Here is a 19,738-nt window from a genome sequence, read left to right as displayed (position 1 = left end):
TTTTATATATAAATTATAACTTCTCTTTTTTTTTTTTTTTTTTTCATTTTAACTGACTGTCAATCATGTGTGAGCAGATATGAAAAGCTGTTGGTCTAATGTGTATTGAATATGTATAATAAATAATGCTGTTTCTGTGTTTAGGCTGAATAATTGTGAGCAGACAGAGAACAGCTGTTCAGTTCTAGCTACTGTTCTCTCCTCCAAAACCATCCTGAAAGAGCTGAACCTAAACAGTAGCCATCTGCTGGACTCAGGAGTCAATGAGATCTGTGAGGGACTGAAGAATCCTGTGTGTCAGCTGGAGATACTCAAGTGAGTACAGTTCACTATCAGCTACACTCAACACCACAGAAATCACAGGAATATGGCTAACTGGATATTTTTGTTCTTTTGTCAAAAAAAAAAAAAAAAAAAAAAAAAAAAATATATATATATATATATATATATATATATAAGCCTGTATTCAACTTTTTTTACTAATATAAATATTTGTATTTATAAATATAAATGTAAAATCTGCCAGATGTACAAATGTTAGTGTTATTTGCTTGATTCAATTTACAATGCATTATTATAGTCTACAGAAAGGTGGTAAACAGAGGTTTATGTAAAAGAGATGCTTATGTACCTTTTCAAGTAAGGCCTAAAGAAACTTATGGAAGTTATGGAAAATTGCACAGATACTTCCATGTTCTCCTCATTAAAGGCTCAGGCATTTCCTTTCAGTGCACTTATGTTACAGTCACTCATGAGGACAGATTTTTTTTACTGTTTTTTTTTTATTGATGTCAAACAACAAATAATGTTTTGACTTTATCAAGAATCATCACCACCTTTCTCCCCTCTAGCGACAGCCCGGCACTGAGGTAAAATATGTTCATATGTTTACAAGCCACTGCTTCCTCAAATGAGCTTGGACTGATTTAAAACATGTTCCATTGAGCTGGGACAAATGTGTACTCTGTCAATAACTCTCCTATCTCATCTCATGGACACTAATTATAAGTGGCATTTAAAGGATTAGTCCACTTTCAAATAAAATTTTCCTGATAATTTACTCACCACCATGTCATCCAAGATGTCCATGTCCTTCTTTCTTCACTCGAAAAGAAATTAAGGTTTTTGATGAAAACATTCCAGGATTCTTCTCCATATAGTGGACTTCAATGGACTCCGCTGTTGAAGGTCAAAATTACAGTTTCAGTGCAGAAAGTGGAAGTACTTGCAAGGCAATCGTTTGTGTTTATAAAGCATATACATTTGTATTTTTTTTTAGAAAATGACCGATCGTTTTGCTATATAAGACCCCTATTCCCCGTCTGGTATCCTTTAAAGCCCTTTGAAGCTGCACTGAAACTGTCATTTTGACCTTCAAACGTTTGGAGACCATTGAAGTCCATTATATGGAGAAGAATCCTGGAAGTTTTCATTAAAAACCTTAATTTCTTTTCGACTGAAAAAAGGAGGACATAGACATCTTGGATGACATGGGGGTGAGTAAATTATCAGGAAAATTTTATCTGAAAGTGGACTAATTCTTTAAGGAACTAGGTGACCACAGCACACGCTGTAAAACCCGATAAGTTCTGAATACTCAATTTTTCTAGAGGAGACCGTTATCTGAGGAGACATCACACACCTTGCACTTCAATTCAACAGAAATTACCTTAAATGTTGAGGCTCACACTTTAGTATTCAGCATCCAGTTCAGCCTGGTATTAAAGAATGTTTATAAAGGTTTACTACAAGTTTGTAGATTTCTTTTGTAAACTTAATATCCAATATACAGTACTGCTAAATTCATGTCTGTTTATTAGCCTTAACCTAATCTTGGATGAAGTTACTGTTAGCGGCTAGTTTTTGCGTGTAGAAATAAAACATAGACCAAATAAAATCACGGTGTTTCCCCAAAAGCATCGTAAGACTAAATTGATCATAGAAACATTTGCCTCCGAGGGTCTCAATGATCGACTTAGCTCATGGTGCTTTTAGGAAAAACAGCTCTAAACAGTGCACTTAACAACAACAACATTCAAAACGTAGGACTGCGTTTACTGAAAAAATACCAGCTAATGTTAACATCATTGCTTATAGTGTAATTTTAACATCAAAGTAGGGCAGTGATGCTAAAATAGCATTACAAATGCACATTTATAAGCACTGGGGAAATGCTGTGCTTTTCCAACAATTAAAACATTTCTTCATCATAATACTCTTACAACATTCAAAAAGCAAATAAGAAATGTTCACATATGTTATGATTTACTTACAAGTTGTTCTATTAAGTTTGCCCCGGTCGCTTGCAAGTGACCGGTGATACAGTTTAAGTGGTTACCGTGTTATCTGGTGACTTCTTGCGCTTAATTCCAGCTGTGAAACGATCCGCGGCAGATTCGTCAATTCTGCAAACATGCCGTTCTCACTACGTGATGTTGGTATCATAGATAAAGTAAAAATAAGTGATTTCATAACTTGTAACGGCAAAGCTAAGTTTAATTAAAAATAATATTTAAAAAAAAAAGTTTCAAAAACCTGGTTGTTTCGGGATTCGAACTCGTCCAAAATTAACACATCCAATCGTCGATGTGAAGTCTTATCAAAATGAGCTTCTTCAGATTTATGTGAATGTTGGTTCTTGATATTGAAGCCATTCACAATTTAACATTACATTATGACAATGGGCTGGGCCTGTGTTAACTTGTGCCTTATGCTCACAAGCTAATCGTCTGATTACTTTGCATTTATTTTGGAATTACATTTTTACATCAAAATGCTACTTCCCAAAATGTTGTCACATAATATAGCTTGCATCATAAATCAGTCTTTTTCAGTAAACAACGAAACTTCAAAAATAAGCCCTACAGTAGGCACAAGTGTACTGTACATGAAAATATTTTGAAATGTTGGTAGAGTAGCCGAAATTATCCATTCATATGTTCACATTTTCTAGACTGTAACTGCAGTCTGTTTTTCAGTTAATGCTGATTTGATGAACACTTATTCTCACAACTATCAATGCAGGCTACATTTGAATCGTCTGTAAAACATGCCTGATGCACAAAATTTTGTTTTTTGTGCAACAGGCATGTTTTACAGACAATTCAAATGTAGCCTCTACAAGAAGCAAACAAAAACACATGGGACCATATTAATAATTATATATAATATTAATCAATTTAAAAAGTAGGCTAATGTGTTCCATTATGTTTGAGGGAGCATTTTGATAAGAAAATGCCAGTCAAATGTCATATAGTTTAAGATTGTCAGTTTGTGAGCGTAACGCACAAGTTAACACAGGCCCAGCCCATTGTCATAATGTAACAAAAAAATTATGAAAGCTTTGGATATCAAGAACCATCTTATTCAAGCAGATCTAAAGTGTCTCAGTGTAATAATTCACTTCAATGGTAATTGATATCTCTCTTTTTGGACAAGTTCGAATCCCGAAACGACCAGGGTTTGATATTTTTTTTTTTTTTTTTTTTTTTTTTTTTTTTTTAAACGAAGTTTTGCCATTACAAGTTATGAAATCACTTATTGTTACTTTTACAATGATATCAACAGCATGTATTTGAGAACGTTTAATTGTAATGGGCATGTTTGCAGGATTGACTAATCTGCCGCGGATCGATTCACAGCTGGAATTAAGCGCGAAAGTCATCAGATAACACGGTAACCAGTTAAACCGTAACACTGGCATGTTGAATGTATTCTTCTGATACTGTTGGTTAGAGCAACGATGTGACGTGGATGACGTCACTTAGTAAATTAAAAAATAATAATTTAAATTGGAGCGTTTACTCAAATGTTGGGCCACACAAAAACAAAACTAAATTCCTCGTTAATAAAATGTAATTGTTTAAAGTTGCGTTAACTATGTAGCAGACTTTAATTGCAGTGTTCTCAATCTTTCTAAGTTAGTAGTACTGTTCGAGTTTACAGCGCATGAAAAATATCACATGGAAATATCTGAGCCACATTATTTGAAAACAGAAATATGTAACAGCTCACTGTTAGTAGTCAATTCATTGAATGATGGAAAAGATATTCTATACATGTAGTTAGTTTATAAGGCAGATTCGAGTATCCAGATCAGTGTGTGGATCTGTAGAACTCAGGCCCCTTAACTCTGAATTTACTGCATAGTGGCTGTGTGTAAAACAGTGATTCTGTTGATGCTTTAAGGCATAGAATCATTGCAGGATTTTAGCGTTTGAATTATTTCTTTAGGGCTGGAACATCATACATTTTGGTCAGCTGCTCATGGTAATCTTTTATCTACAATTAATGGTTTTATGTATCTTCATTATTGATGTTGTTCAATTATTCAGGCTCAGTGAGTGTTTTCTAACAAAGGAAAGCTGTTCAGCTCTGGCTTCAGTTCTCAGTTCAGACTCCAGCAGTCTGAAGGATCTTGACCTGAGCAATAATCAGAATTTACAGGATTCGGGAGTGAAGCTGCTCTCTAATGGACTGAAAGCAAACTGTAAACTGGAGAAACTCATGTGAGTTGATGTGTAACAGTGGGCCTTTAGTTTGTTTATAAATTTAGTCATCAGTTTTTGACTTAAACTAAGTTTGCATTTAATTTGTACAAATAACAAAATAAAGAGTAACATGCTTATTTGAAGTAACTCTGATAGTTTGTTTTGAATGTAAAAAGTAATACATTATTTTATTAATTGCATGAAAACAAATCTGACTTACAAGTAAACTTTAATTTCTGGAATTCCTATAATTAATCACATTACATTTTCATTCCTGTTGTAGACTTTCAAACTGCAGTATCACAGAAGAAGGTTATAAATCTCTGGCTTCAGCTCTGAGATTAAACCCTTCACACCTGATAGAGCTGGATCTCACAGGAAATGATCCTGGACAATCAGGAGTGAAGGAGCTCAATGATTTACTACAGGATCAGAACTATCAACTCAAGACACTGAGGTGAGATGTGATAAAGTAATACAGAATAAATGAATTACAGGTGAATTAAGATAAATTTATGCCTCTTTTCCACCATCTATCCAGCCTGTTTTCCTCGCTTAACCGAATGTGGTTTCATTTTTCATTGTGGTGCTGATAGCTTTAGAATGTAATACAAATTGATCAGTCATTTCCTTGGTAACGCAAGAGTTTACAGATGGCATTAGATGTAAATAACGATCACATTATGGAGGACGGAAGATTTTAATTTGATTATTTACTTGTGTTTACTTCACTCAAACAGCACGCTTGGCCAGCTATAGAGAAACTGTCGCCAGGCGATAGACAAGTGTCCAGTATCTACGTCACTACCCACATTCTACCAGCATGGTTTAGCACAGTAGCCAATCGTGCTGAGAATTCCAGCCTAAGAACAGTTTGACTAAAATGACTACGGTTTGTTAAAAACTGAATTATATCCTGCTTCATCTTCCCTTCTGCAGGTTTTTGGGTCCTGCTGCAGATGAAGCCTGTCAGTACGTGAGAGGAATTGTGGGTAAAAATCCGTTACTCCTGAGAAAGCTGAAACTGAGTGGATGTGAACTAGGAGACACACAAGTGAATCAGATTGCTGCTCTACTGCAGGATAAACACTGTACAGTCAACAGACTGCTGTGAGTATTTTACATTGTTTTATACTGTAGAAAGCATCTTTAAGACAAAATACTATTTGATATTGCATTTACAACATAATGTATTCTAGTAGGTTAGACAAGTATGAGTGCACATTTAGAGTGCTATTATTCTATTTTATTTATATATATTTATCTATATTTTGCTCTTAACTGAAAAACTTTTGTAGCAATATTTAATTGATACAGACTATACTTTTTTTATTTTATGACTTGATTACATTTCTGTAGTATTTTTTTTACCTTATTTTTTACCTGTAGTATTTTCTACATGGAAAAAAATGTCTCTGTTCTGTTGTGTTTGTTTAATTGCTTGTGATTGTAGTAGTGGCTGCTTTCACCTCTGTGAAAAACCACTCTTCAAGACTTTAACTTTACAAGCAAATAAAACCAATTTGGTCTGCAGAACAGGTTCGTACGGTAATTAAAAACCTGGAAAAGTCATGGAATTTTAAAACAGTGATTTCCAGGCCTGGAAAATTTTGGAAAAATAAATAAACCAGAAAGTTTTGGAAAACCAATGGAAATTTGTTTCAAAATATTTATGTTATAGAATATATGTTTAAGTGATAACATTAGTTAAACAAACTTTGAAACCTCGTAAAAATAATTTGTTTATTCGATCCACCTCAAGACTGCTGCATATAACCAATGCATTTCTGTCAAGCATGATGGCCAATCAGAAGCGTTCAGATTAGTCATCGCTGAAACTAAGAGTTTTGTTCAGTGTGTGCGGTCTGTCTGAATTCTGACTGAAACTCATGAAGTTTCCCATAATAAAGAACAAAGTGCAGATTGGATGTAAGAGATTCATGTCGCAGTGTCATCAGCTTCCGTGATTTTAACAGGAGTGTTTGTGAGAGCGCTTAAACTCGCGCTACACCCAAGTTATGGCAGCTTCACAATCGGTCCCTTTCTCTGCTCTTTCTGTATACAGTTTATTCCAGTTAATGTAATTTATTCATCATACTGGTAAGATCAAATGAAGTCTTCATTTTCATAAATGGTTCTAAGACTGTTTTATCTTTGTAGCCAGAATATGACGTTCAGTTTCCCCAAACACAAAAACATTTTATGTATCTATTAATGGACATTAATAATCATTATTACAATATCAAGAGCATTAATTGACAAAAATGAACAGTCTGTGTAAATAAACATTTATGCTATTTCAAGTGCAGCTTCTGTTCTACCTTTGCAGTGTAAAGATAGCTTTTGTTAATGCTAAAATTTTATTGGTAAGAGTCTATGTAGTGCTCTGATTGACTTAAGTAATTGGTTAAAGTTAAGTACTATTTGACAAACGACAACACAGATAATCATAAAAAATTGCACTTAAATAAAATGCCCCTGGAAATCATGGGGGCCATAATCTACCCTGTGGGCCCACATATTAAAATTTGGATACAGCTGTTTTTGGCAAAATAATTGATATGCCTCAGTGTCTCATCAGACACCCTTTCACTCCATACAACACCATCATTCACACTGATTCACACCCCCTTTTTACCAAAACATTAAATCTTCTAAATGTTACATTATGTAACTTGGCGATGTCAGTCATCATAAGGTTTAGTTTAACACTGCTGTATAAACCCCTTTTTTTCCCCACAAAATAGATTAATTGGTTTAGAATAATAGGCCTATAGGCATTGTGCAATTGAGAGAGCCAATTATAATTTCTCAAATGCATTTTGTCATTTGTCTAATTTAAACTTTTGTCTGATTTAAACTTGATTCTGATTACAGAATTTGTGATTTCATGTTTTTGAACGTTTGGAGTTATTATAATTTTATTATTATTTTATTCAATCTAGCTCTAGAAAAGTATTATTAAACAAGATGGAGTGACCAATATTATTTTATCAACCATATTTTTTTCTTAGACATCTAGTGTCTGCCTTTTTACTTTGCCAAAGAGCTCAGCGTTGATCTCAATAATTCAGTTATACTTTTCCTTAGTTGGTTAATGTGATAGCCCTCACTATGCCAAATCCAGCTCAATTTCTATCTGATTGGTGAGTCAAGCACCCACTTCTGTCTGTCAATGAAATTCGAGGTACCAGGTACCAGCATAAGGCTGGACTAGTACCTAATAAAAAGCAGATTATAAATGTTAGTTAAACACAGAATGCAAAGAACTGCTGTGAGAACAGTGAATAATCAAGATGCAATGAGTTAATAGAATAATTAACAAAATTTGAAGCAGTCGCTATAGTGATCATTAAATATGCAGCACCTGTGCATGCAAATGGAAGGGAAGTACTTCTGTTTAGATCATCAGTCTGTTGAAGCTGTTTAGCTGTTGCACTGGGTCATCAGTCTGTGGCAGTCAAAGGCCTGGTGTTGTGTATGGTTTCAGTTGTTTCTCTGCCTCTCCTCAGGCTGGCTTTTGATTGATCCTGCCTCAGGTTTGCATTTCAGTATGTTCTCGTCACCCTCAGGAAAAGTCTCCAGTGAAAGTTTCACCTTTTCATGTGTTAAGTCAGTCTTTCTCCATGCAGAAGTGTAAACTCTTTCAGGAGGGGAGTTGAAAGTCCATTAGCCCCTCCTTCTTCTCTCTGCAGCCGTGTCTTTGCCTCTCCGTCACTTTGTTAAACAGACTCCAGTTTATTGCTTCCTTTTTGTCCCTTTTCTAGAAGCCATCTGAAATTTGAACACTCAGAGACTGCATTAATCAAATTGAACCTTTGTAAATTCTGGCCCCAATTGTGTCTTTGTCTAAATTCCACTTTTCATCTCTTTCAGTGGTCCCTTAATATCAAAAACGTCTCATCTGGTTGAAAACAGCAGTTCCTTCATTCTATTTTAGTAAAGCAAGCTCTTCATTGTAGTTTCTTCTTTGCAAAATGCAGAAAACAGCAGTAAACTACCTGGATTATCTAGGTATACTACAATTAAACAACATAATCTTTCCTTTTACAACAGCATGACATGCATATGGTAAAAGAAAAACTTTTCAAATCATAATTTTTCTTCTATATTCACATACATGGCTCAAAATAATCTAGTAATGGTGAATGAAATTTTCCCAACCAACATCAAAGATGTTTATTTTTATTTTATTATTAAAATATTTAACCAACAAGTCCCATATACTATTACTATAAAATGTCTATATCTTTTTAATCAAAATGTCTTTTAACTTGGTCACCCAATCTTGCTCTCACTCAGCACATTGCACTGCACAAGGTATTTTTAGTTAACACAAACCTAAATCTCTGTATCTCTGCAATGGATTAATTTTTCATACTGTCTCCCAGGGATAGCGAGATACAAATTTTAGACGTCTTTATATATGTTATAATACTTTAAGCACATGCAATTTTAATTATTTATTCATCTATTAAGATAAGTTATTAAATAATAAATGTATATCTTATTTTAATTACTCTCCTAATACAATAATCTGGCAAGTCAGTATCTTCTTGAAAAAATATTGTTTAGAAAAAAATGTTCTAAACACCATTCTTACAATTCCCTTTATTATTTAGGGCTTGTGCACTCATTCTTTGTCCTTTTATTACTTGGGTCTCATTCTCTTATCCACTCCTCTCAAGTGTGACAATAAATGTGCCCCTCTATCTAGTCACACTCAAGCAACAGTCCAGGAGGGGCACAGCCAACAAGATACAGAGTTTATTTTACACGCAGACACAGTCTCAGATATACTCACACAGACTACACACACATATAAGTGCACTTTTCCTATTCTACACCTGTCAGTTCTACTTACTCTTTCACTAACAACCTCTCTCAACACAGTAAAAAGCGGTACCCTACAGGATTTTTGCCTCTCCGTGCAGCCATCTGTGACTTCGTCACCACCGTTTATCCATAGGACTTTTGTCTATTCGAGCAGACCTCTGTGACCCTAACGCAACAGAGTGGCAACTGTAGGAATTTTCTTATACTTTTATTCACCTATGAATTTTTTGTATACTTATTCTCTTTTTTTATACTTTTTGCGTGCATATCATTGCATGCACCATCTATCTTTTTAACTGTCTTCTTGACAATAAATACAGATTAGTGCATGCATTTTTTCTTCTGGAATCAAAACTCAAAAATCTTGCTTTTTGTTAAGGTTGGAGGAGAATTTTGAGTGTCCTTACCACCACGGGCAGACTTCAACGAACAACACAAATTAAGCAAAAACAGCTTACCTTGTGGCCAGCTATTGTGTTGCTTGTCCAGCCAGCCAGCTGTGGTCTTTCCCTCTTCTGCTCCATTCCAACCCTGCTCGCAGCACCAATTTGTAGTAGTGGCTTCTTTCGCCTCTGTGAAAAAACACTCTTCAAGACTTTAAGTTTTGATGCCAGAAGATAGGTTTTATTACAAGTGAATAAAACCGAGTTGGCCTGTAGAACACAACTGCCGGACCAGCTCTCACCCAATCATTTTATACAGTTTTCCTATAGCTCTCCGCCCATGTGGGATAAATTCATCTTATATATTTTCAAACTCTGCACCAATATTGTTTATCAATTCTTCCATTTGTTGGCTGTGAGTCCAGTCTGTTTTGAAAAGTGGAACGACAGACCCCAACCTATTTACATTAGAGGCTTCCGTTCATCATGTAATTATTCCTTAATGGCAGAACGAGAAGAACAGCTTAGGTATAGTTACCATATATCTAATGGCAGAGAGAGAGGCTCCAACATACGCATGCATATCCCATTCTTTGATTGTTTACTTAATTGGTTAAGATGTTTTTACTTAAATTTTGCTAGTTTTGCTGTGTTATAGATGCATATTCTGTCAGAAATAAGGCCCACTCTCTTTGACTTTGAAAGCCCTTCTATTGCTGTAGATGTGTTTTGTGGCAGAAATAAACTGAAGAGACCTTACTGTCTTTATTTTTTTCCTTCCTTCAGGCTGAATAATAACAGTATTACAGCAGAAGGTTGTGCTGCTCTGACTTCAGCGTTTAATTCAAACCCTTCAAACCTGATAGAGCTGGATCTGAGTGGAAATAAACTAGGAAACTCTGGAATAATGAAGATCTGTCATCTGTTGGAAAATACAGAATGCAGATTGATGAAACTGAAGTGTGTATTCATTCATCTTAATTTCTGAATGATAATAAAGATTTATAAAATGTCCATTTGATTAGATTATCTGAAAAAAGATCAGTTTCAGTTAACCATTTTAATTTCAGTTTGAAAATATTTTATGGGACATTTAGAAATTCAAATGAAGCAGATGTTGTCATTAAGGCATTGGTTGCAGTATGTAACATGTGTATGTTTTTTTATGTATGTATATGTATAGACTTTCAGACTGCAGTATCACAGAAGAAGGATATAAAACTTTGACTTCATCTCTGAAATCAAACTCAAACCTGATAGAACTGGATCTCACAGCAAATAATCCTGGACGATCAGGAGTGAAGGGGCTCATTGATTTACTGCGTCTTGAATGCTGTGAATTAAAGACCATCAGGTGAGAAAAGCCTTTGATTTTTCAAAATAAGCCACAGACATGGAGTCAGAGGTGTGCAGCCAGGTAGATGTGACAAATGGGCCAATGCAGAATTAGAATGGCATGAAAATGAATTTACTGAATTGCAATTCAGCAAAACTGGAACTATTTACTATAATTATGACTTTAACACATTCTCCACTTTGCTATATTTTATTGCTTTATTGTATCCATAAGGAGGATGGGAGCTGCAATATATACATGCATACAATTCTGACAACATTATTATTTTTTTTATCTTTTCTTTTTTTCTATCTAAATTTGCTTTTTTCTTTTTATTCTTTTTTTTTCTTTTCTTTCCATTTATCAAATCTAAATTTTCTATTTCCTGTAGGTTTCTGAAAAGTCCTGCTGCACAGGAAGCGTGTGACTATCTCACTGAAGTTCTGGGTAAAAGTCCATTATTACTGACAGAACTGGATCTGAGTGAAGATAAATTAGGAGATCTGGATGGAGAGAAACTCTCTGCTCTTTTGATGGATTCTCATAGCAAAGTGGAGATAATCAAGTGAGTCAATATGATTTATACATGATGGGCCCTATTTTAACGATCTAAGCGCATGGTCTAAAGTGCACGGCGCAGGTGCATTTAGGGCATGTCCAAATCCACTTTTGCTAGTTTAAGAACGGGAAAAAAAGGTCTGTGTGCCTGGCACATTGTCTATAAAGGTTGTCCCTATTCTCTTAATGAGGCTGTGTTTTGGGCGTAACGTGCAATAAACCAACAAGTGACTCATCTCCCATTCCCTTTAAAACCAGTTGCGCTCACACCATGGCGGATTTGCTATTTACAAGGGGGAATTTGCAAGCAGAGTGACTGAACACTTCTATTGTGAGGAAACGGATCTGCTTGTGCGCGAGGTTAAAGTGCATGAGCAGACTATCTGCGGGAAAAGCCGGATTCCACCAAAGCATTTTTATCTTTATGCACACAATAATAATCTTTTACATTGTAATCCTTTTATTTTTAATATTTGGCATGTTTGTGTGCTGCTGCGCTTCCCTGTGTGTGTAATAAAGCAGAACGTGCACGCGTTGTGCACCCGCATATAGGTGCATATTACTAATGCGCTCTTTAAATAACAAAAACAATATTGCACCATTGACCTTAGACCAGGTTTCAGTTGGTCAGTGGCGCATTAGTCTATTTCAGTTGCCTCAAAATAGTAACGCACCAACAATGCGCCTGAACACACCTCGTTTTCAGACCAGCACGCCCATGGGCGCACAAATGGGTGCAAATGCATTTGCTATTTCAACAACGTGGCTCAGGACATGAAAATGATAACTGTGTCGGGCTGAACCTAGCGAAAAGCGCCAGGCGCAACGCAGGTGCCGCATTGCGTCGGATGCATGATAGGGCTGCTTATTAATGATAAAAGTCTTTCAGTCATGTGATAGCAGATATGAAGAGATGTTAAACTGGTGTGTGTTTAATGTGTACTGAATAATAAAAATGGTGTTTCTGTGTTTAGGCTGAATAATTGTAAGCTGATAGAGAAAATCTGTTCAGTTCTAGCCACTGTTCTCTCCACCAAAACCATCCTGAAAGAGCTGAACCTGAACAATAGCCATCTGCTGGACTCAGGAGTCAAAGAGATCTGTGAGGGACTGAAGAAATCAACACTGAAGATACTCAAGTGAGTACAGTTCACCATCACCTACACTCAACACCACAGCAATCACAGGGATATTATATATTTACTGAATCTTCTTGCTCCCTGAAGTGAAGTGCATAAAAATGTAAGAATACTAATTTTGTGGTCACACACAGTTTAGGGTCCAATTCAAGGGTTTCTGAACCACACATAGGGAGCAACATCATTGCATTGTTAAAATTGCCAATGTGACTACAGTGGTTCAACCTTAATGTTATGAAGTGACGAGAAAAACGTTTTGTGAGAAAAAACAAAAGAAAAATAACAACATACTAACTAACTACTAACTTACTTACTGTTTTTCTCGTCACTTCATAACATTAAGGTTGAACCACTGTAGTCAAATTGACTATTTTAAAGACGTCTTCAGTTCAGACTCAGTTCACAAACCCTCGGATGTTTTAAAAAAAATCTTAATTTGTGTTCCGAAGATGAATGAATATATTTATATATTTAACATGAATACACAATGGTGTGTTTAATGTGGTACAGATCCTTCATAATGATGATATAGGTTATATGCAACTTTGTTATCACCCTGTTTCTCTATTTTCCATAATCCTAATAAAATAACTATGGATGTCAATAAGCAAAACAAATTTGTATAAATTATTTAGGTAAATGTGTTAACTGTTTCATATAACAGCCTTAATCACATTTAATTATCTGTTAATATATTAACGATAAATTGCTAAAACGAAATGTACTGGGAAGTGGGAAATAGATGTGCCAGTGTATGGTAATAGAAATTATCATGATATTGAACATGCACATAATTGTTGTTGTGGGCACTTCAAAATTTTTGTTACTTTATTAAAGATAGTAACTGTATTATGAACAGTGATGGGAATAACGGCGTTATAAATAAACAGCGTTATAAATAAACAGCGTTATAAATAAACAGCGTTACTAACGGCGTTACTTTTTTCAGTAACGAGTAATCAAACGAATTACTTTTTCCCCTGTTACAACGCCGTTACCATTACTGACATTAAAATGCGGCGTTACTATAATTGAGCTCACTGAATTGGTTTTCATCCGAGTAGGCTCTCTCTCAGCCACAGGACCTGCAAAGTTTTTTCTCTGGGGTGTGTGTTGGGGTGGGACACATGCAAACTGATGATGACTGGTGTGTGTGACTAGAGATGATAGACCTGCAAAGTGTTTTGTTATAAAGAAATAGTACAGGTTAGTCATACACAAATACAATTTTAAACTGATAATAATGTACGATGCTCGGTGTGTGTGTGTGTCAAAGCATGCGAGCGGAGCGCGAGCTCAAACCAGAATAACCTTTGTGACATGCTGAATCGAAATATGTGAAATAAGTTTTTTCTAATCGACTAGTAGTTGTTCATTTAAACCATTAGTTGACTAATCACATTTAATTTCTTAAATAGGCCTACTGGAGAGAATAAACCATAATAATGAGCATTTATGTAATAGCTATCACTCAAGCGCTTATCATAAAGCTTGCCATAAAGAACCGGCAAAAGTAATGATTATGAATGTGACAAAAAAACAGCAAGGAGACGTTTTAATTATTTATAAACTAATGTTTTCTGAATCAGTGTCAGCTGCAAAGATGAAGTTGACATAACTGACTCTCATCATCTCCGCATGTGGACGCGCTTAGAGAGAGAATGCACAATTCATTCGCATTACATAATCAGAGAGTAATCTATTTCTTTTCGTTTTGATTTTTATTTTTTTTAAAGTAGACATTTCAAGCTTTCTGTAGATATATTTGTCATGTCTGCGAGGCAAGCAGACTATACACTGAGTTTCAGTTCATTTAGCCTGTAAGACGCGCTCCAGTTCATGTGCAAGAGATCGCGCCGGCGCCTCCATGTCATGATTATATTGTCTGCTATATTTGCTTCTTATTTATTTATTAATCCAGGCAATTGGTTGATTAAACAATGATTAAAATTAAGATACAATTTTTACAAAACGAAGTTCACTTAAAAGAAAGGCTTTCTACAAATCAAAACTTCTTTAATGGCTACCACGTATAGTGCAGTACAGAGAAATTTCATGTCGTGAGCAAGAGCAGATCACTTCAGGAGTCGGATCAAGCATCATTTATTTTTAGACTTATTTGTTGGCCAGTTATGGTCTGTGCAATAAATATTAAAAGTTCTAAACCATCTATTGTGTTTTATTGTTCAGTGTATAGTAATGATAATATTTACAATAATATATTGAATTTGATAGGTGTCTTTCACATTGTCCCATTATTTTTTTTCTATTTAGGGTCCATTTCACTCATTTAACATATTTAATATTGGGGGCATCCAAGTTATTTGACATATTTGGAAAAAAAAAAAAAAAAAGTAACGCAATAGTTACTTTCCCTGGTAGTTAGTTACTTTTATAATTATGTAACTCAGATTCACTATCTGACAGTAGATGGCGCTGGTGGAACTGCACCGCGTAAACAAAACAATGCTTTCTGTTTTATATCTGCCTGACACAGAGAAGGAGGTCAAACAGTATTTAAATGTTTTAATTTTGATACTGTCACATGTCTACTGGGAAGAAAACTACTAAACTCAAAGTACTAAAACAGACAATTTGTAAATATTGTATTTGATGAACATTTCTACCTGCACTGATCATTCTGATTCAGTTTAAGTTATAATTCATCTGATAATTTAATTTGAAACACAATGTTAAATTCATGTTTCATGTTTTGTAGACTTTCAAACTGCAGTATCACTGAAGAAGGTTATAAAGCTCTGGCTTCAGCTCTGAAATCAAACTCACATCTGTTAGAGCTGGATCTCACAGGAAATGATCCTGGACGATCAGGAGTGAAAGAACTCATTGATTTACAGAGTTGGTGGTATTCATTTAAAAGACTGAGGTGAGTGTTAAGACAATAAAATGCAATAGTTTTTAGCTGGAAGAGAATCAAACCATCAAAAAGAAATGTATAAAAGCTTTGAAATGATTAAAGGACCTTTAAAATATTATGAAAAATTTTATGGCAGGTAATATCACTGTACTTCCTCTATCTTCAGCAGTGATGTAGTCGGGGCCATATACTCATATACATCATAAACGTACTTTTTGCCCAGGGCTGTTTTTGTATTACGACTTCTAAGGATCAATATTTGCATGTTACCCACTTGTTTTGTTCCTTTGAAAGTCCATAATCTGCTGTCATTTTAGCTTCCCCTTTAACTGTGTGTCCAATACTGTTGTGTGAACTCACAATTCTTTGTTTGTAATTGGTGCATTGGCACTTCTGTCATTCTACATTTTCCCGCCCATCATTGACTGACAGTGCATGTTCATGCTGCAGCAAGAGATCTCTGCCAGACCTTATGAAAATTTACCATGGTTTTACTACAAATTAAAAAAAAAAGTTATTCCATGGTAACTGCAAATTAACCATGGTTTTACTACAAAAAATGTAGTTGTGGTTATACAAATGGTAATCAATACGCCAAAAAAACATGGTTTTGCTATAATAAAACAACTATTTTCACATCTTAATAACAGTACAAGTCTCCGTTACTAACACCAAAGTATCATTTTAGAACTAATAACAGAAAATTGAGACATTGCTATGCAGAGAAAGAATCACTTATAAGTGTCTTTCTCTAAACTATTTTATTGATAAAGTCACTTGCACTTAAATGTCTCATTGTGTTTGGGAAAGAGACAGAATGCGCTATCCACACGTCAGTGGTTTTTCCAAACAGTTTCAAAAAACCCAAATATAGTAATAATCTTGCAAGAGATACAATTTCCTTCCTAAATTATAAAAGTAGCTATAGCTTTTTACATGTAAAGATCCACTTATACCCTGTGAGAAAAATATTAGACATGAAATTATAAGTATAAACATAAATTATTTTTTTAATTAAATAATTACCTTTTATTTTACCACTGTACTGTACTTTTTTCCCACCCACTTACATAAAATGAAAAACATTAGTTTCAGATTTAACTGATTTATATATTTTAACACTTAATATAATTCCAAAGCAATGTTTTAATTATAGTCATATAGAACTGTGATGCGGACAACAAACCTCATGCGGAACTACTTCAGCCATGCAGTAGGCTACTTGAAAAATAACCAATTTTTAGAATGCACTGTATGTATGTATGTATGTATTTATTTATTTATTTTGAATGAAACAAATGTTACTAGTGACCAACAACATAAAAACACATTTACTTTTTTTTATGGGGGTTGAGGCAGGGTGCAAAATAGTAAACCACTTTTTTTGGTAGGACTACACCACTGGTCTTCAAGTTTTTGGGTCCTGATGCAGATAAAGCCTGTCAGTATTTGACTGGAATTGTGGGTGAAAACCCGTTACTCCTGAGTGAGCTGAATCTGAATGGACGTAAACTAGGAGACACACGAGTGAATCAGATTGCTGCTCTACTGCAGGATAAACACTGTAAACTCAACACACTGAAGTGAGTATTGTACATGTATTACTGTAGATTTAAAGTATGTTAAAAACACCAAGTAACAAACAGTTCTCAGTAGTCATGTTGGCATCAAGTTCTTTGTGTTTGTAAATTCTCCCTCTCCTGTTCATCATTTTAGGCTGTGTGATTGTGGTCTAACAGAGGAAAACTGTTCAGCTCTCGCTACAGTCCTGACATCAAACTCCAGTCTGAAAGAGCTTGACATCAGCAGCAATAATCTGCAGGATTCAGGAGTGAAGAAACTCCAGAACGCATTCGAAAATACAAACTGCACACTGGAGAAACTCAGGTGAGCTCAGTCAACTATTGTTTGTTTTAATAACATTTTGTGAACTGAGAAATGCATTTTTTCTTGATCTTTTGACATATATGGTGTCAATGTACTATAACAATATCCTGTAAATTTCAGAACTCAAAACTTCCTCAGTCTAGTGTTAATTATGTTAATGAAATCTATGACAAAAATACAAACTGCACACTGGAGAAACTCAGGTTCAGAGTTCAATCAACTATTGTTGGATTTAAATCTTAAAAAAGTTTAGTTACTGTAGTGAATTAAAGAAACAGGAAAAACATGCCTCTGTCCATTTTTTTTTTTCTTATAAGAGAAAAGGCATTTGATGATTTTTATTATATAAAATTGTTTTAAAGTAATATTAATTGTTTAACTTCTTTTATTTCAAATCTCTTTTCTATAGACTTTCAGACTGCAGTATCACAGAAGAAGGTTATAAAGCTCTGGCTTCAGCTCTGAGATCAAACCCTTCTTCACACCTGATAGAGCTGGATCTCACAGGAAATGATCCTGGACAATCAGGAGTGAAGGAGCTCAATGATTTACTACAGGATGACAAGTGTCAACTCAAGACACTGAGGTGAGATGTGATCAATTAATACAAAATATACAATATGAATAATTAACAGAAATACTATTTCACTAATGCAAAATTCTGCACAATTTATTGCATCAGAGTGATTTACTACTGATTTCCTATTTCAACTTCTCTTCTGCAGGTTTTTGGGTCCTGCTGCAGATGAAGCCTGTCAGTATGTGAGAGAAATTGTGGGTGAAAACCCGTTACTCCTGAGTGAGCTGAATCTGAGTGAACGTAAACTAGGAAACGGAAACGTGAATCAGATCACTGCTCTACTGCAGGACAAACACTGTACAGTCAAAACACTGATGTGAGTATTTCCCTTGGTTTAATACTTCACATGTAAAATATCTTTGTCTGGTATGGACTAAAACTATCATTGTTGTTCATTAAAAAAGTTTTGTGATAAATTAAAGAATGTTTCCTGTCTTTGTTTTCTTTCTCTTCAGGCTGAATAATAACAGAATTACAGCAGAAGGTTGTGCTGCTCTAACTTCAGCTTTTAATTCAAACCCTTCAAACCTGATAGAGCTGGATCTGAGTGGAAATAAACTAGAAAACTCAGGAATGGAGAAGATCTGTCATCTGTTTAAAAATACACAATGCAGATTGGAGAGATTGAAGTGTGTATTAATATTCATCTACATTTATGCATGTTAGATTCAAATTTGATTTATACATGTCCATTTGATTAGATTGTCATGATAAATGACAAGTATTGATGCTGAAATTTTAATTTTGCTTCTGCTTAATTTTTTTAATTGTTTAACACACACACACACATATAACCACATCAATCTTAATATCTACTATAATTTTGTGTTTAATCATTTATAAGTGATATATAATTGTTTATGAATGCTGGAAATGAAAAATGCCTTATTCAGGTGTGCATAATTATTAAGCAGGTTTTATTTTAAATTGAGCCAAAAAAGAAATTTAACTCAGACTGAAAAGTCAAAAATTATTAAATGCCCATGAGAAGGATGCAATACAAATGCAATACTAGAAATGGCAAAGTTAAGGCATGACCACTGGACAGCAAAATTCTCATTTGGTCATATTGGTGATTTTTAATTATTGAATTTCAGTGCTGGCATGACTATACACATGTATTTTAGCTTAGAAAATGAAATATTTTCTCAGGTTTATTATGTTTAAAATACAGTATTTTTATGTACTGTCTCAAAGAATTAAACAACAGAAATCATTTTACAAAGTAAACATTAGTTGCAGCACTGTTTTCGTTATAGTATATTTTAAATTTTTGTAAAGCAATCAGATGAACCAAACACTGGCCAAAACACACATTAATGATCACTAAATATAAGCATTAATTCTCTCTCCTGTTCATCATTTTAGGCTGTGTGATTGTGGTCTAACAGAGGAAAACTGTTCAGCTCTCGCTACAGTCCTGAGATCAAACTCCAGTCTGAAAGAGCTTGATATCAGCAACAATAATCTGCAGGATTCAGGAGTGAAGAAACTCCAGAACGCATTAGAAAATACAAACTGCACACTGGAGAAACTCAGGTAAAAGGGTTAAATTAATCACATAACTGTTTTTAAAGTCCCCCATGTTTTTGAGACTGTTTTTGGTAAACTGTAGTTTTAAAGGGAAAATACTCAGCAGTGGTGTTGACTG

At 34.7% G+C, this 19,738-nt stretch overlaps 1 protein-coding gene across 50 annotated transcripts in view; it reads left to right on the top strand.

Moving 5' to 3' along the window:
• LOC127500029 (uncharacterized) overlaps positions 1 to 19,738 on the top strand; it is a 162,447-nt gene that overhangs the window by 84,399 nt on the left and 58,310 nt on the right. For 32 of the 50 annotated variants that reach the window (XM_051870886.1, XM_051870862.1, XM_051870878.1 and 29 more), the window contains 9 exons: positions 145 to 315; positions 4,335 to 4,508; positions 15,462 to 15,629; positions 17,012 to 17,203; positions 17,337 to 17,507; positions 17,917 to 18,093; positions 18,233 to 18,403; positions 18,543 to 18,716; positions 19,456 to 19,626. The exons of 5 other annotated variants lie outside the window; for them this stretch is intronic. In XM_051870886.1, coding sequence (XP_051726846.1) covers positions 145 to 315; positions 4,335 to 4,508; positions 15,462 to 15,629; positions 17,012 to 17,203; positions 17,337 to 17,507; positions 17,917 to 18,093; positions 18,233 to 18,403; positions 18,543 to 18,716; positions 19,456 to 19,626 — 1,569 coding nt within the window. Of the gene's footprint in view, positions 1 to 144; positions 316 to 4,334; positions 4,509 to 4,773; positions 4,948 to 5,429; positions 5,601 to 10,495; positions 10,670 to 10,892; positions 11,064 to 11,436; positions 11,611 to 12,577; positions 12,743 to 15,461; positions 15,630 to 17,011; positions 17,204 to 17,336; positions 17,508 to 17,916; positions 18,094 to 18,232; positions 18,404 to 18,542; positions 18,717 to 19,455; positions 19,627 to 19,738 lie in introns of all 50 variants that reach the window. 13 more of the 50 variants (XM_051870887.1, XM_051870880.1, XM_051870890.1 and 10 more) reach the window with 9 other exon arrangements.

The sequence above is a fragment of the Ctenopharyngodon idella genome, chromosome 18, assembly GCF_019924925.1.
Source record: "Ctenopharyngodon idella isolate HZGC_01 chromosome 18, HZGC01, whole genome shotgun sequence".
NCBI classification, from domain to species: Eukaryota; Metazoa; Chordata; class Actinopteri; order Cypriniformes; family Xenocyprididae; genus Ctenopharyngodon; species Ctenopharyngodon idella.
Note: the sequence above shows the minus strand (reverse complement) of the source record. Positions and strands in the feature narration are given on the sequence as shown.